The sequence below is a fragment of the Diadema antillarum genome, unplaced genomic scaffold, assembly GCF_040938485.1.
Source record: "Diadema antillarum isolate AM-2024a unplaced genomic scaffold, OU_Dant_1.0 seq00001215_RagTag, whole genome shotgun sequence".
Lineage (NCBI taxonomy): Eukaryota > Metazoa > Echinodermata > Echinoidea > Diadematoida > Diadematidae > Diadema > Diadema antillarum.
In genome coordinates, this window is record NW_027272007.1 from 467409 (window position 1) to 486182 (window position 18774).

At 38.8% G+C, this 18774-nt stretch overlaps 2 protein-coding genes across 2 annotated transcripts; one reads left to right on the forward strand and one right to left on the reverse strand.

Moving 5' to 3' along the window:
* Positions 1 to 639: 639 nt before the first annotated feature.
* LOC139744859 (3'-5' exoribonuclease 1-like) lies at positions 640 to 11634 on the reverse strand. Its single transcript, XM_071655270.1, has 6 exons — positions 11125 to 11634; positions 5994 to 6127; positions 4898 to 5111; positions 4206 to 4289; positions 2675 to 2784; positions 640 to 1293 (listed from the first exon to the last, which is right to left on the reverse strand). Exons 1-6 carry the CDS (start codon positions 11587 to 11589, stop codon positions 1014 to 1016), a joined length of 1287 nt encoding a protein of 428 aa, XP_071511371.1. The 5' UTR covers positions 11590 to 11634; the 3' UTR covers positions 640 to 1013.
* A 414-nt stretch (positions 11635 to 12048) lies between these two features.
* LOC139744860 (uncharacterized) lies at positions 12049 to 17131 on the forward strand. Its single transcript, XM_071655272.1, has 3 exons — positions 12049 to 12253; positions 13590 to 13674; positions 14970 to 17131. Exons 1-3 carry the CDS (start codon positions 12164 to 12166, stop codon positions 15842 to 15844), a joined length of 1050 nt encoding a protein of 349 aa, XP_071511373.1. The 5' UTR covers positions 12049 to 12163; the 3' UTR covers positions 15845 to 17131.
* The last annotated feature ends 1643 nt before the right edge of the window (positions 17132 to 18774 follow it).

Consider the following 18774-nt stretch of genomic DNA (forward strand, 5'->3'; position numbering starts at 1 on the left):
CCTCATGCCAGGTTTATTGTTAGTCACAGATAAAGTATTGTCCAATTTCTGGCAATGAGATTTTTCTCATTTCTAACATGCTCTGGTGACATGCCAAAAAGTGCAGCAAACTGAAAAAAAAAAAATATAAAAATTGGCAGGAGTTAACAATAATACACTCATCAAAATAGGCAGGAACAAAATGTGGGAGGACTGTCACTGTTTCCATGACTTTGGTACTGTGGTTTGTGAGACACTGCTTTCATATGATACTCAAATCAATCCCCTTTATTCAGAACACCCTGTCACAAAACTAACAAGATAGTTTGCCAGGATAAAGGAGTGATTTCGAAAAAAATACAATTGTAGCTGTTGAGTTTAGAGCCAGTCAATCATGAAGGAGGCAGGGCATTATAGGCAAACTTATATCACTTGTAATGCCCAAGAAACATGTTCCAGTGAGAAGTAGTAGAAGAAGAAGAAGAAGAAGAAGAAGGAAAAGAAAAGTAAAATGCCTTTTTTTTCCACTTTTGAAAGAGGGGATTTGACACAAATTTGTGATGAGTATGAAAGAAACTAAGAGGTGCAGCAAATTATATAAAGGAAAGATATCCTTTTTGATGAAAGCCTTTATAGAGTATGACTTAGAAGGACCTGAAGAAAAATATTAAACTATGTACTGAATGAGGATTTTTATAGCATATTATCTTGTAAGAAGTTGCAAAAAGAAACAATGTTTTCTATGGAATGCAAAACTCTACGCATGTTGGTAACCCAATGACCATGAGAGCAAAAGCCCAAAGGCGTGCAAGTGCTCTTCCAGTGTGCCCAACACCTTCTAAAGGTTGAATAGAGCCCCACACATCCATATATGAGCACTGTCTAACAGGCTCAAAGTGATTCCTCCACAAAACACTCCCTGGTTCCTGCTCATGGCACTACCATCACTTACATAATGTCCATTACCAGCAGTCTTTGACTTCAGAAGTAGAGGCTAATTTGCATCAAGAGAGCTAGAGGGGAGAGCAAAAAGGCTACGTCGGTGTCAGCTTTTCATTCAACTTTAGCTCGGCGCCATCTTCGAGAAGCTGCATGGCAACGCGGGCAATGTTCCTGGCATCATCGATGCCCCTGTGAGGCTGGCCTGCGAATGCCAGACCGATGTTGTCCAGCATCGTCCGCAAGGGCACTCTCTTGGTCTTGTAGACGTTGGCAAAGACTTTGCTGATGTTGATCCACTCCCGGGCATACTTTGGGTAGCTGATCTCACTAACCTTGCACTGCAGCTGAAGGTATAAGTCCATGTCTAGAGAGCTGTGATGGATTCATACATACACACACAAAAAAAAGAAAGAGATAGGCAGAAAAAAAGTGAAATTTTACCATTTACACTTGAAATGACCTTTGACTCGACGGTCAAAAACCTTCCCGAGAGAATCTTTTATCTGATTATACACTAAGTTTCATGAAAATACCTTCAGGCATTGCAGATAATTTGGGGAATATTGATTATTGATAGTTTACAAATTTGACATTCACCTTTGACCTTCAACATGCACCCAAAAGTTGATCTAGGCACAGCTTTGTCCACTCATACATACAGGATATGATCAGTTTCATTTGGATACCTCCTATGGTTCTTAAGTTCCGCCGTTCACAAAATCGATTATGCATGGATGGATGGACGGACAACCCAAAAGTATAATGCTTCTGAGCCCTGTTTCATAAAGCTGTTCATAAAGTTATGCATGACTTTACAAATGATGGAATATGAAGTGCCAATATGTGTGCCCATTTTTTTCCCCTTACTTTTGAACAAAGTACGAGCATATGTCAATATTTCATCGACACTGGGGCAAAAATACACTTTCAACTAAAAACGTGTGTTAAAATGTAAGAATAATCATTATCGTCTGCAAATTTCATTTTTAGCCATTGAAATTAACAATAACTAGGAAAACCACTTGGCATGCCATGTTTAAGTTGTTTGTAAAGTCATGCGTAACTTTACGAACAACTTAATGAAACAGGGCCCTGGTGACACTTTGGGGCAGAGGCATTAAAAAAAAAACTTAATTGGATTTCACTCTGCCATTCCCAACATTTTCATGGATGATTACAGTTTTTTATCCAAACTCAAAGTAAAAAGTGTGCAATATGCGAAGTACAACAAGAAAAATCTATGAATACTGATCCCTGTACCACCCTCAACGATATATTACATGATATCAAACTCATTGCAAATCTGTAGCACTGCCCCCATTTAGCATCATCCATCAGTCAAGTGAACATGTCGTCATACCCACAAAGACATAATCAGTTTCCTGTCATGTTCAATGCAGAGCACTCCCGATATAACGACAGGGTTATAACGAAATTCTGGTTACAACGAAATAAAATTCAGGCCGCAACATTACCAGCTCTTTGTTTTTTATTGCTTATTTGTTTGGTTATAACAAAATTTTGATATAACGAAAGGAAACTGTCAGTCCCGATGACTCTGTTATAACGGGAGTCCAGTGTAGTACATACAATGAATCTTTTTTTTTTTTTTTAAAGCTGCAAAACAAAATGAAATCTAACAAAATGATATGCCATCAGGAAATACCAACACCAGATAATTAATTTGTTCACTTTTTGGAAAGAATTGAACGATCGAATGGTAAGATGTTATACCGAGGAGGTATCGACTCACCAATCTGTGGCTATTGCAAATGAGTGCTTGCTTCCTAGGCCTTTGGACTTCATCCACCTTTCAGTGTGTTGGAGGACTACTGGGAATTCTTCTGCTTTGTCAACCATAGACTGGCAAGTCAAACATCAAAAAGTCACAATGTAGAAATCTGGACCATGTTACTCCATCTTATTCTCAATGCAATTTTCCAAAAAACAGTGTCACTGTTGATCACTTACCAGTTTCTGCTTTCTCAATGTCTTGTGGCAGGTTTGAATTGGACAATAAGATGGGACAAATTGTAAATTACTGGACAATACTCTAAAATTTGACAATGTTGATATACCAAAATCAGAAAATCAATGTAGAACAATTCTATCAGGTTTTAATTGCAATGAGCCAAATATATTGAAGTTCATGACATCTATCAACTACAAATTATGTATTGCCATATTCCCTGCAAATACAGTATGAGATATAAGTGAATCTACCTGACAATTGTGTTTTCAGTGCATAACACAATCATGTTATTAATTCAAACACATAATTTCTTTCATCAATATAATCCCTGTCCCTAGTAAACTGGTTCTGTAATGTATTCAGATTTTATGCATGCTTTGTTCACGAAAGTAGCCCCTAATCACCACAAAGCTTGCCGGAAGGTTGCCCTACCTAACAACAACTACGTGAATTCCTGCCATGGCAAATAGTTGGAGGGAGCAGGTGAATGAACTGCTTCACTAGACTGTGGGAAATATCCATAATGACAAAAAGTCATGACTACATGTATGAATGATACAAGATGATTAACATACCAAATCAATTTCACAGTATTTGCCTTGACATCCCCTATTCATTTCCCCCCTTCTACATCTGGAGGACACTAGAAGCTGCCATAGACATTCAAATTACAGGAAGAAATCAATGAAATACATTGTAGTCTCTTTTGTAAGTTCTGACTAAAATCATTTTATAAATATTTATAAATACCTTTGTATGCTAATTGTTACTAAATGATATCATCAGATATACATGTATGCTGAATTGATTCATGGAGGCTTTGCTGAATTATCTTTAACCCGTTGAGGATGGTTTGATTTTGCTACAACATGCATTTCCCATCGACACCTGCCCAAGTATACTCGGGACTCGTCCTCAACAGGTTAATAGGGAATGTAAGGACAACCTTTGACTGCGCTGCATAATCATTTCAGACATAGTCCCACCTGTGCTTGCCTGTGTATTTGTTTTGTTTTTAGAGAGGACTGGTTATGGGCATTGCTAACATTCCATACGGATAAATGATGATATTGCGTGCTAGGAAGAATAAACAATGATAAAGGACTTCTTGAAACCTTTCTGCATGTGGCCAGGTACCATTAGTGACCCCAAGTGACTGTGTGAAAATTGAACAATTAAGAAAATCCAAAGATTCATGTGCCATGCCAACACAAGTTGCAGGACATACTTTATTCCACAACAACCCATACAATTACATCTGTACCAGCTGACAGTCTGTCCTGAAGATGTAACCAACTATATGATGTCTCACCTGTGAGATGTGTGTGAGTTGTTGACAGAACTTGGACAGCTTGGGATTGATCACTGGCTTACAAAATGCTTCAAATGTGTCCTCCTGTGGTAAAGAAGAAGAAATAATTACTGTCTAAGCTGTTATCGCCAATCTAACAACAAGCGAAAATGTCAAGTTACACTAAGGTAATTGAGCATTTATGATACAGTTGTGTCGATTCGCGAAAACAACATCTCATGAAAATGTCTCTGACCTCCTCATTCACGAAAATATCAGTACGCAAAAGTAACAGCTTATACAGTACACTGTCTTGTTTCAAGTACAATGTATTAATGTTTGATTTTCTGACTCACGTTGATTTCAACTATTCTGCGGCAAGGCCAAGATTTCCCCACCAGGTAGTCTAAATCTAGTCTGTGGATTATGCAATATGTATAAAATGAATGTATGTGACACATTATGTATGCTAACAATCATCCTATAATGATGCTATACACTGACATGCATGTGGGCAAATGCCAAAGTATGCCTAGCTTGGACTTATTTCTAGTCCTTTGACTGAATTTAGATCAATATCATGGATTTAATTTGAACTATCTTTGTAAATGCTGGCCAGAAAGTGCAGCCATTTGTTCATAATGTATGATTCCATCATGCACTGCTTTAAAAAAAAAAAGACAAAAAAAGAAGGAAAAGTCTCTTGTACTCACTATTTGCCGAGTTCTTGTGTTGACCAGAACGACAGGGAACTCAATAATTTCATGAATGTAGTCAATGGGGTTGATCTCCATACATGTGGCTTCAACATCAATGACACAGAGATAGTCGAAATGGACTGGTACCTCAGATGATAGGCCAGCCTCTGCAAGCGCTTCCTTCTTGTAGTGATTCTTCAGCCGCCCCTTGAGTACATTGGCACTGCCCCTGCAATATCAATTCAGACATTGTCATTAATTCAGTTTAAGATCTGAGCATGCAGATGGAACAAACTTGTTGAAATATCCACATTATTGGCCCAGCTTGGCTTGAATTTGCACTTCATGCTGCTTCAAATATACAATAAAAAAGTAGCCCTCTTCCACGTGAACACCCCTCCAAAGATAATGCCACAAGACTTAGTAATGCAAATTAATCTAAAGTTGGATTTTTAAAAAAAATACAACTTTTTGTTTTTTGGGTTTTTTGGGGGTTGAATTTGTTGTTGTTTTTGTTTTACTTTGCTTTTCATCATTTGGTGCTGGGTATAACCTTTACTAATACAATATGCTGTGTTTGCCTTTTCACACACAAACTGGAGTGCTTTCTTTGCTGATTTGCAAAGATGTCTGGCAAATAATTGTAAATAGATAGGCTTTATCTAATTCACATACTTCATGTTGTGTCAGCATGGCTTTTTCTGTTGGACATTACTACACCGGAGCTGGCTTGCCTATCCACAACTACATGTACGTCAATCTGGATGGATTTCTGAATACCCATGAAGTGCTGGAGTGCATAAAGGGTTAAGGGTAATATACAGTAATAACCTACTTATTTATTTTGTCACATGCATTATTTGAATCCTGTACATCTAACATGACAAACTGTAGTCTGTTCGATTTATTCATATGACTTAATGTTGCCTCTGAATCATTGTTCATCAGTGCTCTGTGTCTTGTCCAGCCATGTGGGATGAATAATTTCCTCCAGGGAGGCACAAGATTTCATCTTCGGCTCGCCAGTGCGTCAAGAACATTACACCAATTTTTCTTTATCCCTCCATTCAAAATAAATTCAATAATTCTCATACACTTATCTAAACCTTACTGATTATTCAGATTCAGCTCCTGCAAGTTTCTCTGCAGCTCAAGTGTACACATCCTGTTGATTAGGCCATTCTTCAGAGACATCTTTTTGTAGACAGGATGGCTGAAGTCTTTGGGCGGGCTGGCAGAACTGACCTGTAACAATTGATTCAAAGAAAGATCCTTAATTTGGAAAGTTTGGCATTGTTAATGTCAGAACATCATAATGCACAAGAAATGTTTTCTGCTGTTTCTGAATGATTCATAACATGCACAAAGCGCACAGAATTGTTTTCAACCAGGCAAGGTTTCTTCCGATTATCTGCTGTAGAACTGTGCAAGGTTTGTACAATGACAATGCTCCCTAACTCACTTATCATATAAAAAACTAGAAATGTCGCTACGGCGACTGGTGTATGCCTCCGCCATAATGCATGGTTCTCCTAATAGGTCTATAGTATAATGTCTTGACAATGTGTGATGACAGTTTCACACAATTGGCAAAATATTAAAATGACAGGTTTGCCACAAATGTATTGAATGTTCACTTTCCTAGAACTAGGTTCAATTGGATGAATGATTAAAACATCAGAGTGCAGGTATTTGGGGGAACTGATGATTTTTACTTGACTTTTGACCCTTTTATAAGTTTATGCATTGAGTAATTTTCAAGGTATCGAGAAAAAGTATAATTTCAGTATCAAATGGTAAAATAGTATTATCTAAACCTGGCCTTTGACCTTTGACCTCACAGTTCCAAAGAGAATCACTGTTAGGTAGAACATGCATAAATATATAAGTTTCATGATAATACCTTGAGTTACTTTTGAGATATGGAGGAAGAAGTGCAATTTAGCACTTTCACTTGACCTTTTGACCTTTGGGCAAGAAACATCCCACAGAATATATATTGGGTTGTACATGCATACATCAAGTTTTTAAAAAAAATCCTTCAGGCATTGCATAAATATAAGGAAAGTAGTGATATTTTGAGGCGTTGACCTTGACCTTTGACCCTGACCTTCGACCCATGACCCCCAACTTCCCTAGATAATCACTGCCCATCGATACATGCATATATACTAACTTCCATGAAGATACCTTGAACCATTTGCGAGATATGGAGAAAAACATGAAATTTCAACCTTTTTTTCACAAAATAACCTGTGACCTTTGACCTTTGACCCCGTGACCCTAAAATCCAAGCAAAGTATCATCCCCCCAGGATATACCCTCATACCAAGTTTGATGCAAAACCACCACACGGTTCTTGAGATATCGACAAAAACAAAACGGGACGAACGTATGGACATACGGACGGACGTACAGACGTACGGACGTACGGAAGGACGGACGTACGGACGTACGGAAGGACAGACGTATGGACGTACGGACGGACATGCGGACGACCCGAAAACATAATGCCTCTGGCCACTTCGTTGGCGGAGGCATAAAAATCATAGCAAAATTATACATATCTCTTTCAAAACTAAAAATCTATACCAGGTAGTTGCTTTGTGATGTACTCAAGTGATCCTCAAGATACACTGTCCTTGCCTACCATTCCTCCCTCACAGTATATTTCTCATAACTAACCAGAGCTTTTGTAGATGGACAGCAAAATATTCAAGCTTCCATCTCAGCCTTTGGAATCTTGCTTCCTCTGTGAAGTATTAACGACCATGCTCAAATCTGTCAATGACCTTGCAGAAATCCTAGATTGTCAAGGTAAATCTGACGTCATCCTCACAGACTTCAGCAAGGTCTTCGACACTGTCCCTCATTATTGACTCAGAAAGAGTTAAAATAATCAGGTATCACAGGCACCCTTCACGACTGGCTCACAATTCCCTCATTTAGAGATCGCAGTGTGTTGGTTGTGTTAGGTGGCTCATTTTTTCCTCTTTCTGTTCAGTCTGGCATCCTGCAAGACACCGTTTTAGGACCCTTACTGCTAAATCTCTACATTAACAAACTGCCACATAGTATCAGCTAGGACGTACACTGTAAGTATGACTGTTGGCTGACGACTGTATTCTTTATCGCGAGATAGAGCCTGATGAAGATAAAAGAATGTTACAAAATGATGGCAATACCCTGTATAACTAGGTGTCCCTTTGGCAAATAAAATCTAAAACAGACAAATGTTATGTCATGCATATCAATCGCTTAAGTGAAAGACCCTTCAAACCTGCTATAACATTAATGGAAAATCCCTTCATTCTGTTTCAAGTCACACTTGCCTATATAGTATTAAAATAACCAGCAAGTTGACATGGGCAGACCATGTGTATACCACTGCATCTACAGCAAACAAAGTAGCAGGCATCTTACGAAGAAACCTGTACATGTAGCTGTCCACATAAGATAAAGGAGGTTGCATACAAAACTTTGTTTGGCTGACGCTGAAATACCGTGCCTCAGTGTACGTACGTGTGGGACCAATACAAGCCTAGACCAAAAGTTTAAAGCGATCATGGTATAGTACATTGTATTGGTTGAGATGAGAATTGAGTTTTTCACTTTTTGCAAGATACTAAGTAACCACCTATGAAATGTTACAGAACATACAATTCTAAGAAGAACTCAATGTTCATTTGATGAAAATCAGTTTTTGAAAGGCTGAAATATCCAAAAACAAAGTAAAACAAAGCAATCCTATTAAAAGGTGGGACCCAACTTTTATAGGGATCAATTTGTTTTGGATATCTCAGCCATTTCAAACCCAATTTTCATCATTCCTCTTTATAGAATTACATGCTCTTTCATATTTCATAAGAGGTTTCCTCTTATCTCACAAAAAAAAAGCTGGAAACCTGAAGTCCCATCTCAATCAAAATACATTGCTATCCCTGTTAAACTTGAAGCAGTGCAGTGTAGAGCAGCAAGATTTGTTTGTAAGGATTCAGGAAGAAGCAGGGCAGTAGTGTCTCCTCCATGTTGATAAAACTGGGATGGAAACACCTTGAAGACCGTCACACCATTTCCAGACTTACACTTTTGTATTTAAGGTTACCATGGTAGGCATACACTGTATCTGTTAATTGTATCGCTGATGACTGCACTGTTATGAATTACTGTATACCGTACTCGTTTCTCCCATGGACTATGGCAGAATGAATCTCTCACCAACAAATGATGTAAGAGATGCCCCAATTGCTGACACATTTAAGGCAATACTAGGTCATAGGTGACATCTAGTAGACATTTCAGCTTTTATCTTCTTTTTTTTTTGGGGGGGGGGGGGGGCACTTGCACTTTTAACCAACTGCCAAGTGCTAGCCACCTTGCACTAGTAACTTAGTAATGGCAATATCCCAGCAGCAAATTTTGTATGCAACTGGTAAACTAGTCATTAAGATTAATAAGTGCTTCTGGCATGGTTCCAGAAAGACTTCCCTATGTCCAACCCCCCCCCCCACTGTCTGCCATACATTCTACACAACTCTACCCTTGGGCCCCGTTACTACGTCAGCTTATGCAGGCTGTCCCAACCACTTGCCAAATATGCGTGCGAGTGTGCATCCATGCATTTAAGCTAAAGTAAGAGCGTGAAATTGATCCAAAGATATATTCATATTCAATTTTTTTTTTTAGCTTTCCATAGTTTATTTTCCATACATGCTCCTTATCATTTCTTCTCAGTTCTCACACTTAGCCTCCCATACATCCCAATTCCTTTCCCCTTCCTCGTGCCTATTATACACTTTCCAGTGCCTTCTTTACTTCTCACCCACCTCCACACCTCATGACTCTTTTGTTCTGTTCCCACTCATGTTTCACTTTTCAGCTCATGAACACCTATCTTTACTTTACATTGGTTCTTTCTTTAACCTCAGGTCACACCTTTTCTTTATAGCATTTTGATTGGTTTGTGTACATGTAGTCTATGCGATTTAAATATGCAAATGGAAAGAACCCTGTGGGTTCTTGATAAAGAATCAGTCTACCACTGGAACTTACTGAGAGAGGACCTCCTTCTTCTGCCTCTCCCTTTCTGCCCTGAATGTTTGTTGGAGGTTAACTAAATGCTGCTCAGCTTGTGGAGTGCCGAGTGACAAGCTGATGATGATGATTTTGGACACCAGAATGAGTGTACACTAATATGTATAATAAGGTTAGGGTAGCCTTTACTATTTAGTAGACCATGCAATGACAGATCATGATACAACAATGCACTGCTTTAATTCATTCAGTGCCAGTGACTGCCTCTTCAACTTCGCTTGTCGGAACAGGGAACAGTCACCGATACCGAATGAATCAAAGCAGGGGCCGTATTCTGAGGGCTAACTAAGTGTCTGATTAGCACTTAATTACCGAATTGGTATTCTGAGAGCATGATCAAGTAGGGGGTATATTAACTACCATAGCAACAAGCGTTTTGGTGGGAAAGACTTACGCGTTTGCGCGTATCAATGCGCATGCACCTCTGAGAGGACTTAATCACAGAGTTAATTACGAATCGGTATTCTGAGGGTGTAATTAAGTATGAAAGTTAATGGAAAACTTAATGATACCAAACGGAGTCATGAACTACTCCCATATCACGCATTACAGCGTGTTTTCTCTGCCACAACGATGCTTACCGTATTCGGTAACCAAGGAGCGGTTATCATGGTATCCGTAAAATTCAGAGAAAAAAAAGAAATATAGCCGATCTTCGAGGAATTTTGTCATTTTATGTGAGCAAAGACGTGGAGATCTTCGTGTGTGTAGGTGAGGAGTTGTAATCAAATGCGGATTGTGCGCACGGAGCTCTTGGGTTGAAATTACAGGGGGCGTGGAAGAGCGCGCATTGAGGGCATATTTGTGCGCATAATCATCATTTTGGCTTCTAACAACGCGTCTGATTGGATGGAATAACAATTAGATGGGAGGAACCTAAGATAATAATAGGGGACTTAATCATACCTTAATTACGTCCTCAGAATACTGATTATGCCCATGATTAAGGGTCTATTAACTTCTCGATTTAATTACAAAGTTAATCACATACTTAATTACGACCTCAGAATACCACCCCAGTGCATTAAATTTTAAATTAATACATCACTTTCACTACAAAAAAAAACATAATTGTGATTGTGACAACAATAAAATGTCATTAGACAAACTTGTTACAATCAGCATCAACACCACCTCAATATCTTCACCTTTGCACTTGAAGTTGATGGTACCGTTTTCCATCTCTGCGACTCGTGTTCATTTCCCTTTTTCATTTTCTTGCTGTCCATCTCAACTAAAGCGTGTCCTTGATCATCATTTTCATCTTCTTCCATTTGATCCTGGACTGTCTCATCAACATCCATCATGGCAATTTGATCATCCCCTTCAATGTTATTTCTTTTAGCAGTATGTGACTTGTCTTTGACGGTCGAACAACAGTCCTTTCCCCTTTGAATCAATGTAGGCGATCGCGATCGGTTTGCCGATACACGTTTCAATTTGGACTTACGCGGATTTGAACGTCTGGGACTACGCGCACCACTTTGTCTAGATTTTGACTCACCCGGGATACTGGGCATATCTGCATCCATTCCTGATCTGAAATGCAGCCAAACAATGCATGAAATAAAGATCAAGCTGAAAAATGCTATAAAGTATTCTAACTCAAGCATAACAACAATAACTCTTGCGACAAACACATGGACATCATATCATCGCACACGACGGTAAGCTTCGCTCGCGTAGAGCTTTGGTTTACATAGTCGATCGGTTCGATCGGGATCGCATCTGTACGTACCCGACCTGCATCTACTGTATGTCTTCGAGATGTTCGAGATTTAGATGTGCGTGATTGGTCGTAGTCCATCGTATGCAGAATTATGTTGGCTGCGCTAGGTTATTTTACCACTACATCGCTAACACACGCCACGTACCCAGGCTCATGCAGGCCAGCCAGCCAGATTGCACCGCGTTGTACTAGTGTGAGAAGCCGCGGCCGAGGAGGACACTTAGCTTAGCTGCACTATCATCTAGGACACGATACCACCCGCATCCTGGCCTGGGGGATCTGAATGGATGAGTTGCTATGCGACGTCTTGAGAATTGTCTCACATTGCCGGTTGCCCATCATCTGATATCCTGAATTTACCTGGCATTGTTCTCAGTATAAAATCTACTGTAGTATGTGGAGGGAAAGTGAAGAAACATTCAAACAGAGATCTAGACATTACCATCATAGCGCACTCCATGCTCCAGGAATCATTGGGAATGCATCTTCGTACTGAAACTGAAGGACAATTGGCAATATCGATGGACCCGGATTCTCCCTTGAACAGAGTAGGTAGCTATTCAAATCAGTTCAAAATACCCCTATTCCAATCAAGTCAATCAAAATGTAGGAGTTCAATGTACATTTAGGGCCTTTGCCTACATGTACATTGTACATTTTCAGATTTAATTAATGTTGAATTATTTATTATTATTTATTTGGCATTTGCAAAACAATACAACTTACAAGTGATAACATAAGATATAGAGTGTTCTAAGCGAAATACAAGATGCCATGTAACATTGTGAAATGTGTTGGGATCCCCTGCCCGTGATTAATTAACAGTGTGAATAAAGTTTATGCATTGTATGCAATATTGCAAGATCAAGATGGATGCATTTCAAAGAAATAAATAATATTCCATATACTTAATAATGATGAGAATTGGCAATAATATCCTTGTATTATGTGGTTGTTGGTAGTGCTTTGAGGTGACAAATACATTTGTTGTACACCTCCCGAAACGATATGCATGTGCTGTTTATATACTTTACATCAGTCCCAGTCCAACAACATGCAATGCAGATGGGCCTCTTTCACAACCTCTTTACCTTTAGTTTTAGTTAGACCAGGGAGGTGGAAGAAGCCTCCCTGGTTAGACCTTATTATGTCTGCGTTGTGATTGTTATTGTTAGATGATAATGATATATAATGAACTGTTCTATTCTCACTATTTACCTGGTACTCTACAAATCTGTAAATGCTGAAGCTATCTAGCATCTGTCATAAGCTCTCCATCATTTCTCAGAGCTAGAGAAAGCACTGTTGTTGTTTTTCTAGTGCAACCAAAGAATCACTTTCCAAATGTCAAATAAAAGTTGTAACTTGCATTCACTTAACATTCATAATTGACAATTTCAATTTGAGATTCTATTTTTCAAGCAACAATCCGTGGATAAGATAGATGTAAGATGTGGTATCTTTCTATCGCAGATCAATAAGATAAATGGAAATCCAGTGGTTAGTCAATGTAAGCAATGTCAAAGTTGTCGGAAGATGCCTGTCCTGTGATTTGTGATTATATCGTTTTGTTTAATGTTTTATGTGTTTATGTGTAAGACTTGAAACAAAATAGATACCTGAATTACCGTACCATTAATACACCTTGTATTATGTTATATTTCTACTGTATACTATATCAACACGCACAGTAAATTATTGTTATTTTCTTGTCCTATGAATTGACATGCATTATGAAGTTCAGGCATCTCAAGTCGTGGGGTTGTCGATGGAGACCCAAATTTGCTTCTTCTTTTTTATTGATTATAAAGGTTTTGATTGATTATAAAGCTGCTTTCACCACAATTGTTGCCTGTGATTATGTGTATGATTTTTGAAATGCAGGCCCACCAATGTGAAAGAAAGGCAGAGAGGTTGATCAACAGTGGACTGTATGATGCAGCTCTTCAGTGTTACAGAAATGCAGCAGGTACAAGTACCTACATACTGGTACTCCAATTTAACCCATTGAGGACGGACTAATTTTGCTACAACACACATTTCCCATAGACACCTGCCCGAGTATACTCGGGACTCGTCCTCAACGGGTTAACTTTACATCGTAGATGAGGCTTTATGTTAGAGAAGAGTGAATCCCAAATATACTGTATGTGAATTGAGTGAATGCAGCATTATTAGTAGAACACATCAGTAAAGTTTGAGGAAAATCAGACAATCTGTTCAGAAGTAATGAATTTTAAAGTTTTGGTTCAGCTTTCAGTAGATGAGAAGACTACAACACCTTGTGATGTCACATTCCTGTATGGAAGATGATATGAAGAAAATATAAAGAAAATTCAACATATATTTAACTTTTACATAATGAGAGGGCACTTGACTTACCTCTGTCAGAAAACAGGGGTATTATAAACCCATAACCTAGACTATTGACTTATAAAGACTAAACCTGAGTATACTGAGGGCATATGTTTATGGGACATGTGTGTTATAACAAAATCAGCTCATCCTCAAGAGGGTTTACGTATGTCAAGAACAAGTCAAGAGATTGTGTACTTTTTTACAAATAAAATTTTGTGGAATTCTCTTTATTCATGTATGTTTATGTCATGAACTATAGAAGTCTTTTCATCCAGTGAGGGCAGCACAGAGACTTCAAAAATGCATTACCTTTCATCGCACTGTCCAGTTTTCCTCAAACTTCGCTAATGTGTTCAACTTGTAATGCTGCAGTCACTCAATTTACATAGGGGTTTCTTTCCCCTTTGAGGAGGTACATATTGCAGATGGTGATCCATCAACCTGTTTGTGTCTTTCTCTTTTTTTTCTCTTTCTCTTTGACCTCTACTTGAATGAACATACCCATATACTGTATTTTGCAGGACTGATTCATAGTTAACTATTGGCTTGATAATGATGAAGGCATACAGGCAAGTGTAATTTGAAGTAAATCATTTTGATGCAGGGAGTTTGATTTTGTGTTTATTTCATTTATTTTCAGCTCTACTCTTTCCATGAATTTACTGGTCAGTAGAATTGGTAGATATCTGCAACATGTGCCATTGTTTGTCAACTTCTAGAATGTAATTACATTGTACAGTGTATATACAAATGTCAGAAACATGCATGTGTACTAATCACTGATTTGTGGAGTAGAAGGTACATGTACAGTCCTATCCACAACTTGCATGTTAGACAAACAGAGGTTACAGCCAACAAACTGTGTACACTGCATCATGGCCATGTGTTGTTTGTTTTCCTTTGCAGATTATATTCAAGAAGCCATGAAAAACACAAGGGATGCTGCTGCACTGCAGTCACTAAAATTGCAGAAAGAAAGCTATGACAAAATGCCGCTCCTTGTAAATAAGAGAAGAGAGCATAGTCAAGTTAAAGTCACCCTGGAGAACATCCATTTAGAAAGCAAAGGTGAAGAGAAAGTGGCAAGCACAAAGGATGGAGTGACGAAAACAGATGGAGACCAAGATAATACAGATGGAGGAGCTGCTATGGATGTAGCAAGCAGCTTGATGAGTTTGGAGCCATTGGGGAGTAAGGACAATACTGCTCTGATGGTCAGAGAAAACAGGGCTGAGAGTTTTGAGGCACTTGATTGTGAAGACTTAGATTCCCTTCTCCAGTTTCTCCAGGATAACTCGGAGGTGGATGCCAAGCACAGCCGACGCATCTACAGTCCTGCTGCAGTGCTTCGAGCAATAAGGTCCTACACAACCAGGAGCGCGGGCCAGGAGCATCCGAGGGTGGTGGAACTCTCTGAGCAGAAGCAGGTGGGACGGAAAATGGACAAGGACTACCGGGTCCAACTCGAGGAGCTGGAAGTGCAGAACTCCGAGCTTCGCAAGCACGTTCTGAACCTCCTGGAGCAGTTGGAGAGCTGCGAGCAGGAGAACTCGCGGCTGAAGAGCGGCATGGAGGAGCTGAAACAGGAGCTGGAGACCCAGAAGAGCCGGGTCCTGGTGCAGCAGAGTAGACCAGACTTCAGGAACGACTTCAGTGTGCCATTCAGCCTAGCTGCTCCTATGATGAACGGCATGTCAGCATCAGCAGAATCCAGAATCATCATACCACAGACTCCGCCAGCACTTGCTCCTCTAGAAATGCCAAACTTTGATGATCGATAATTCTGAAGGTTGCCAAAGAGGAAGGAAACTGTGGCCTAGACAGTTTTGTGTCACTCTACATTTTTTATCTATTTTTTTTTTTTGCCCATACATGTGTGAGCCATCTTTTGTTTTGTTTTGTTTTTTTCCAGGCATGGATCAATCATTTCTTAACTAGCCAATCAAAAGTGACACCATAGTTGTCTAATTTAGCAACTATGCTAGAGCTTCTTTTTGTTGTTTGTGCCATGGGATTGCCAGGCTCAGTTTGTACAAAGTAATCATTACAATTAATCTGAAGTATTCAATCCCAGACTGACTTTATCCATTTTACAGTTTGTTAATGGGTTGTTGTTGTTTTTCCATGGAAAAGCAAGTATTTTGAGGAAAAATTTGTGTATCGTAATTTCCTTGTCCAAAGTTTGATTCCCAAATAGATTTGGTAGTGCATATTTTTTGAAGTATATGTGTGTTCAGCTTCAAAACAAAAGGTTAAGCTAAAATTTAAAACTTGTAATAAATAGGAAAAATTAGTGTCATTGCAGAGAGATACAGGATGGAATTTACCTGTATTTGCAGTATAGTTTAAGAGATCTTGAAACAAAGGAATCTTCTCGAAGGACTGAATGTTTATAAGATTTGCTACAAGCGCCATGAGCACCGAAAGGTGGGCCTGTGCGCTATACAAGTGGCCACTATCGTTATTATTATTACTATTATCGAATACCTTTTTGGGCCTTAAACACTCAAAATGCAGGCAACATGGTGAATGCTTTCCGTATGAACACTGACACATGCTATTGTGATATGAACATTTCCAGTATATTCATTTGAGGTAGAAAACCTGCTGTACAGTATCACATAGTGCAATGAATTCATTTTGAATCTCCTATACCTGTGTAGTTTTTGTCACAATCTTGCCAAGAAACGAGGCTTCAGATTTTGATCTTGATTAAGGAATTTCTTCTAGCAACCAACATCTATACCATACCTATTTTTAATGCGCACTGTGCATTGAAAGTAAAATTATGACCTCCCGGATGTACACAGTGCAAACACGCTGCGGGAGGTCAGGGAACTAGCACCCTGGAACTGTGGGTGTGTGACAATTACCTCATGTGGTCTCCTCAAGTGACGAATGGCGAGTCGATGGGAGAAGGGTGCCATTAGCACATTATTTCCAGATGATGAAAGACAAAGGCTCTCTGTGATGAATAATCTCAGAATTATGGCAAATTTAGGCTTTCATTGTATAAGTGGTATTACATCATCATCTCTTTTCCTTACTGTTCAGACATAATGTGCATTTGTTGAGTATTACATTTTTATATTATGTAAGTATTACATGGTAAAGTCCACATTTATGCATTTCAAACCTCTGTGTGGTGCATTGTTGAGCGAACTGTGAACAAGATCAAGCAAGGCTCCTCAGCCCTATTGTATGCATGAAAAAACGCTTATCATAGGTGAACAAAGCTCATCAAATGTTACAAAGTTACGGGGGGGGGGGGGAAGCAATTGCATGTGAGAGAACTACTAGACAGATCAGTAGTATTACTGGAGATACAATGTGCAATGAATTGCATCCATGTACTTCGAATTACTTACACACACACGCACACACACATATGGATATATGTACACATTAGCCCGAATTCACAAAGGTGGTACAATCATGGACAAAGACCATAGTTTTGTATGGGGCACCAAGTGTCGCATGGCCTATTTCGTTACGAAATGACTGATTTCATAATGAAATAGGCCATGCGACACTTGGTACCCCATACAAAAGTACGGTCTTTGTCCATGGTTTAAACCATGGACAAAAATTGTACCACCTTCGTGAATTCGGCCATTGTAGTTAGCCTCTAGTGATCCCATATTTATCAGGTCTTAAAACATGGTTTGACTCTGACACTGATGTGAATTTTGCAATGTACCCGGTATGTGGCCTTTGTAAACATTACAGTCTGATAGTAATGTGACAGACTGCTTGGTTGGGATTTTAGTTATTAGCAGCAGCAGTTTGTCTTCAGATAGATATGATGAACAAGTCCTTGTAAAATGCATTCAGTACAAAAAAAAAAGAATATTTGCTTTGTGCAGAGTCTATGTTCATTAAGAAGAGAAGTGACAGATGATCCCATCTGCACATGATTATTTGACACTTATTGTATGTTGCAGGCAACATAATCAGTCATGTATGGGAGTGAAAATGAAAAGTTAATGAGAGAATGCATGCTATATCAAGATAAGTTGTTCCTTCAGTCATAAATTCATACAAGTTATTCCCATCCACTTTCATAATAGGGTAAAGTAAGGATGTGTACTTCATGAATCGAAAACCTAGTGTTGGCTTTGAAAACACACACACACAAATATGCACACATACACAAACACACATAATTTATCTGCGGTTTTATGAGTTGTGTTGTGTAACTGGCAGTGATAGGACTAGTCACCAATGTTCTACATGTCTGGATTGATGGTACTCCGAGGGTCATTCCAACTTCAGATCAGAACTTTGAGTTAATGCAATGTACTCAGAATAATAACAATTTACATAACAACCACGGTTTATTGAAATATGAGCAGTATGACTAATGTTGTATACAGTGGTATTAGGTAGTTGAGAATGGTCAAACTACAGCTATAGTGTATACATGTACTGCATAAAGTAGCATCGTAATTTATTGTGAATACTCAGTAAGACTGAATTGATACCTGTGTTGGCATCATATTTTTGAACAAATTTGTTCCACACACAGGATATAATGAACATGAACACAATTTTTATGTGTATGTGTACATTTTATATTATCTTTATTTCTTCATTACTGTACAAATACATGTATTAAATTATCGTTTGTATATAGGATACAAGAAATTATTCGCAGTGTGATTTACAGCTGTGTCCAAGTATGTGTAAATAAAGACTTGATATCAAAGCA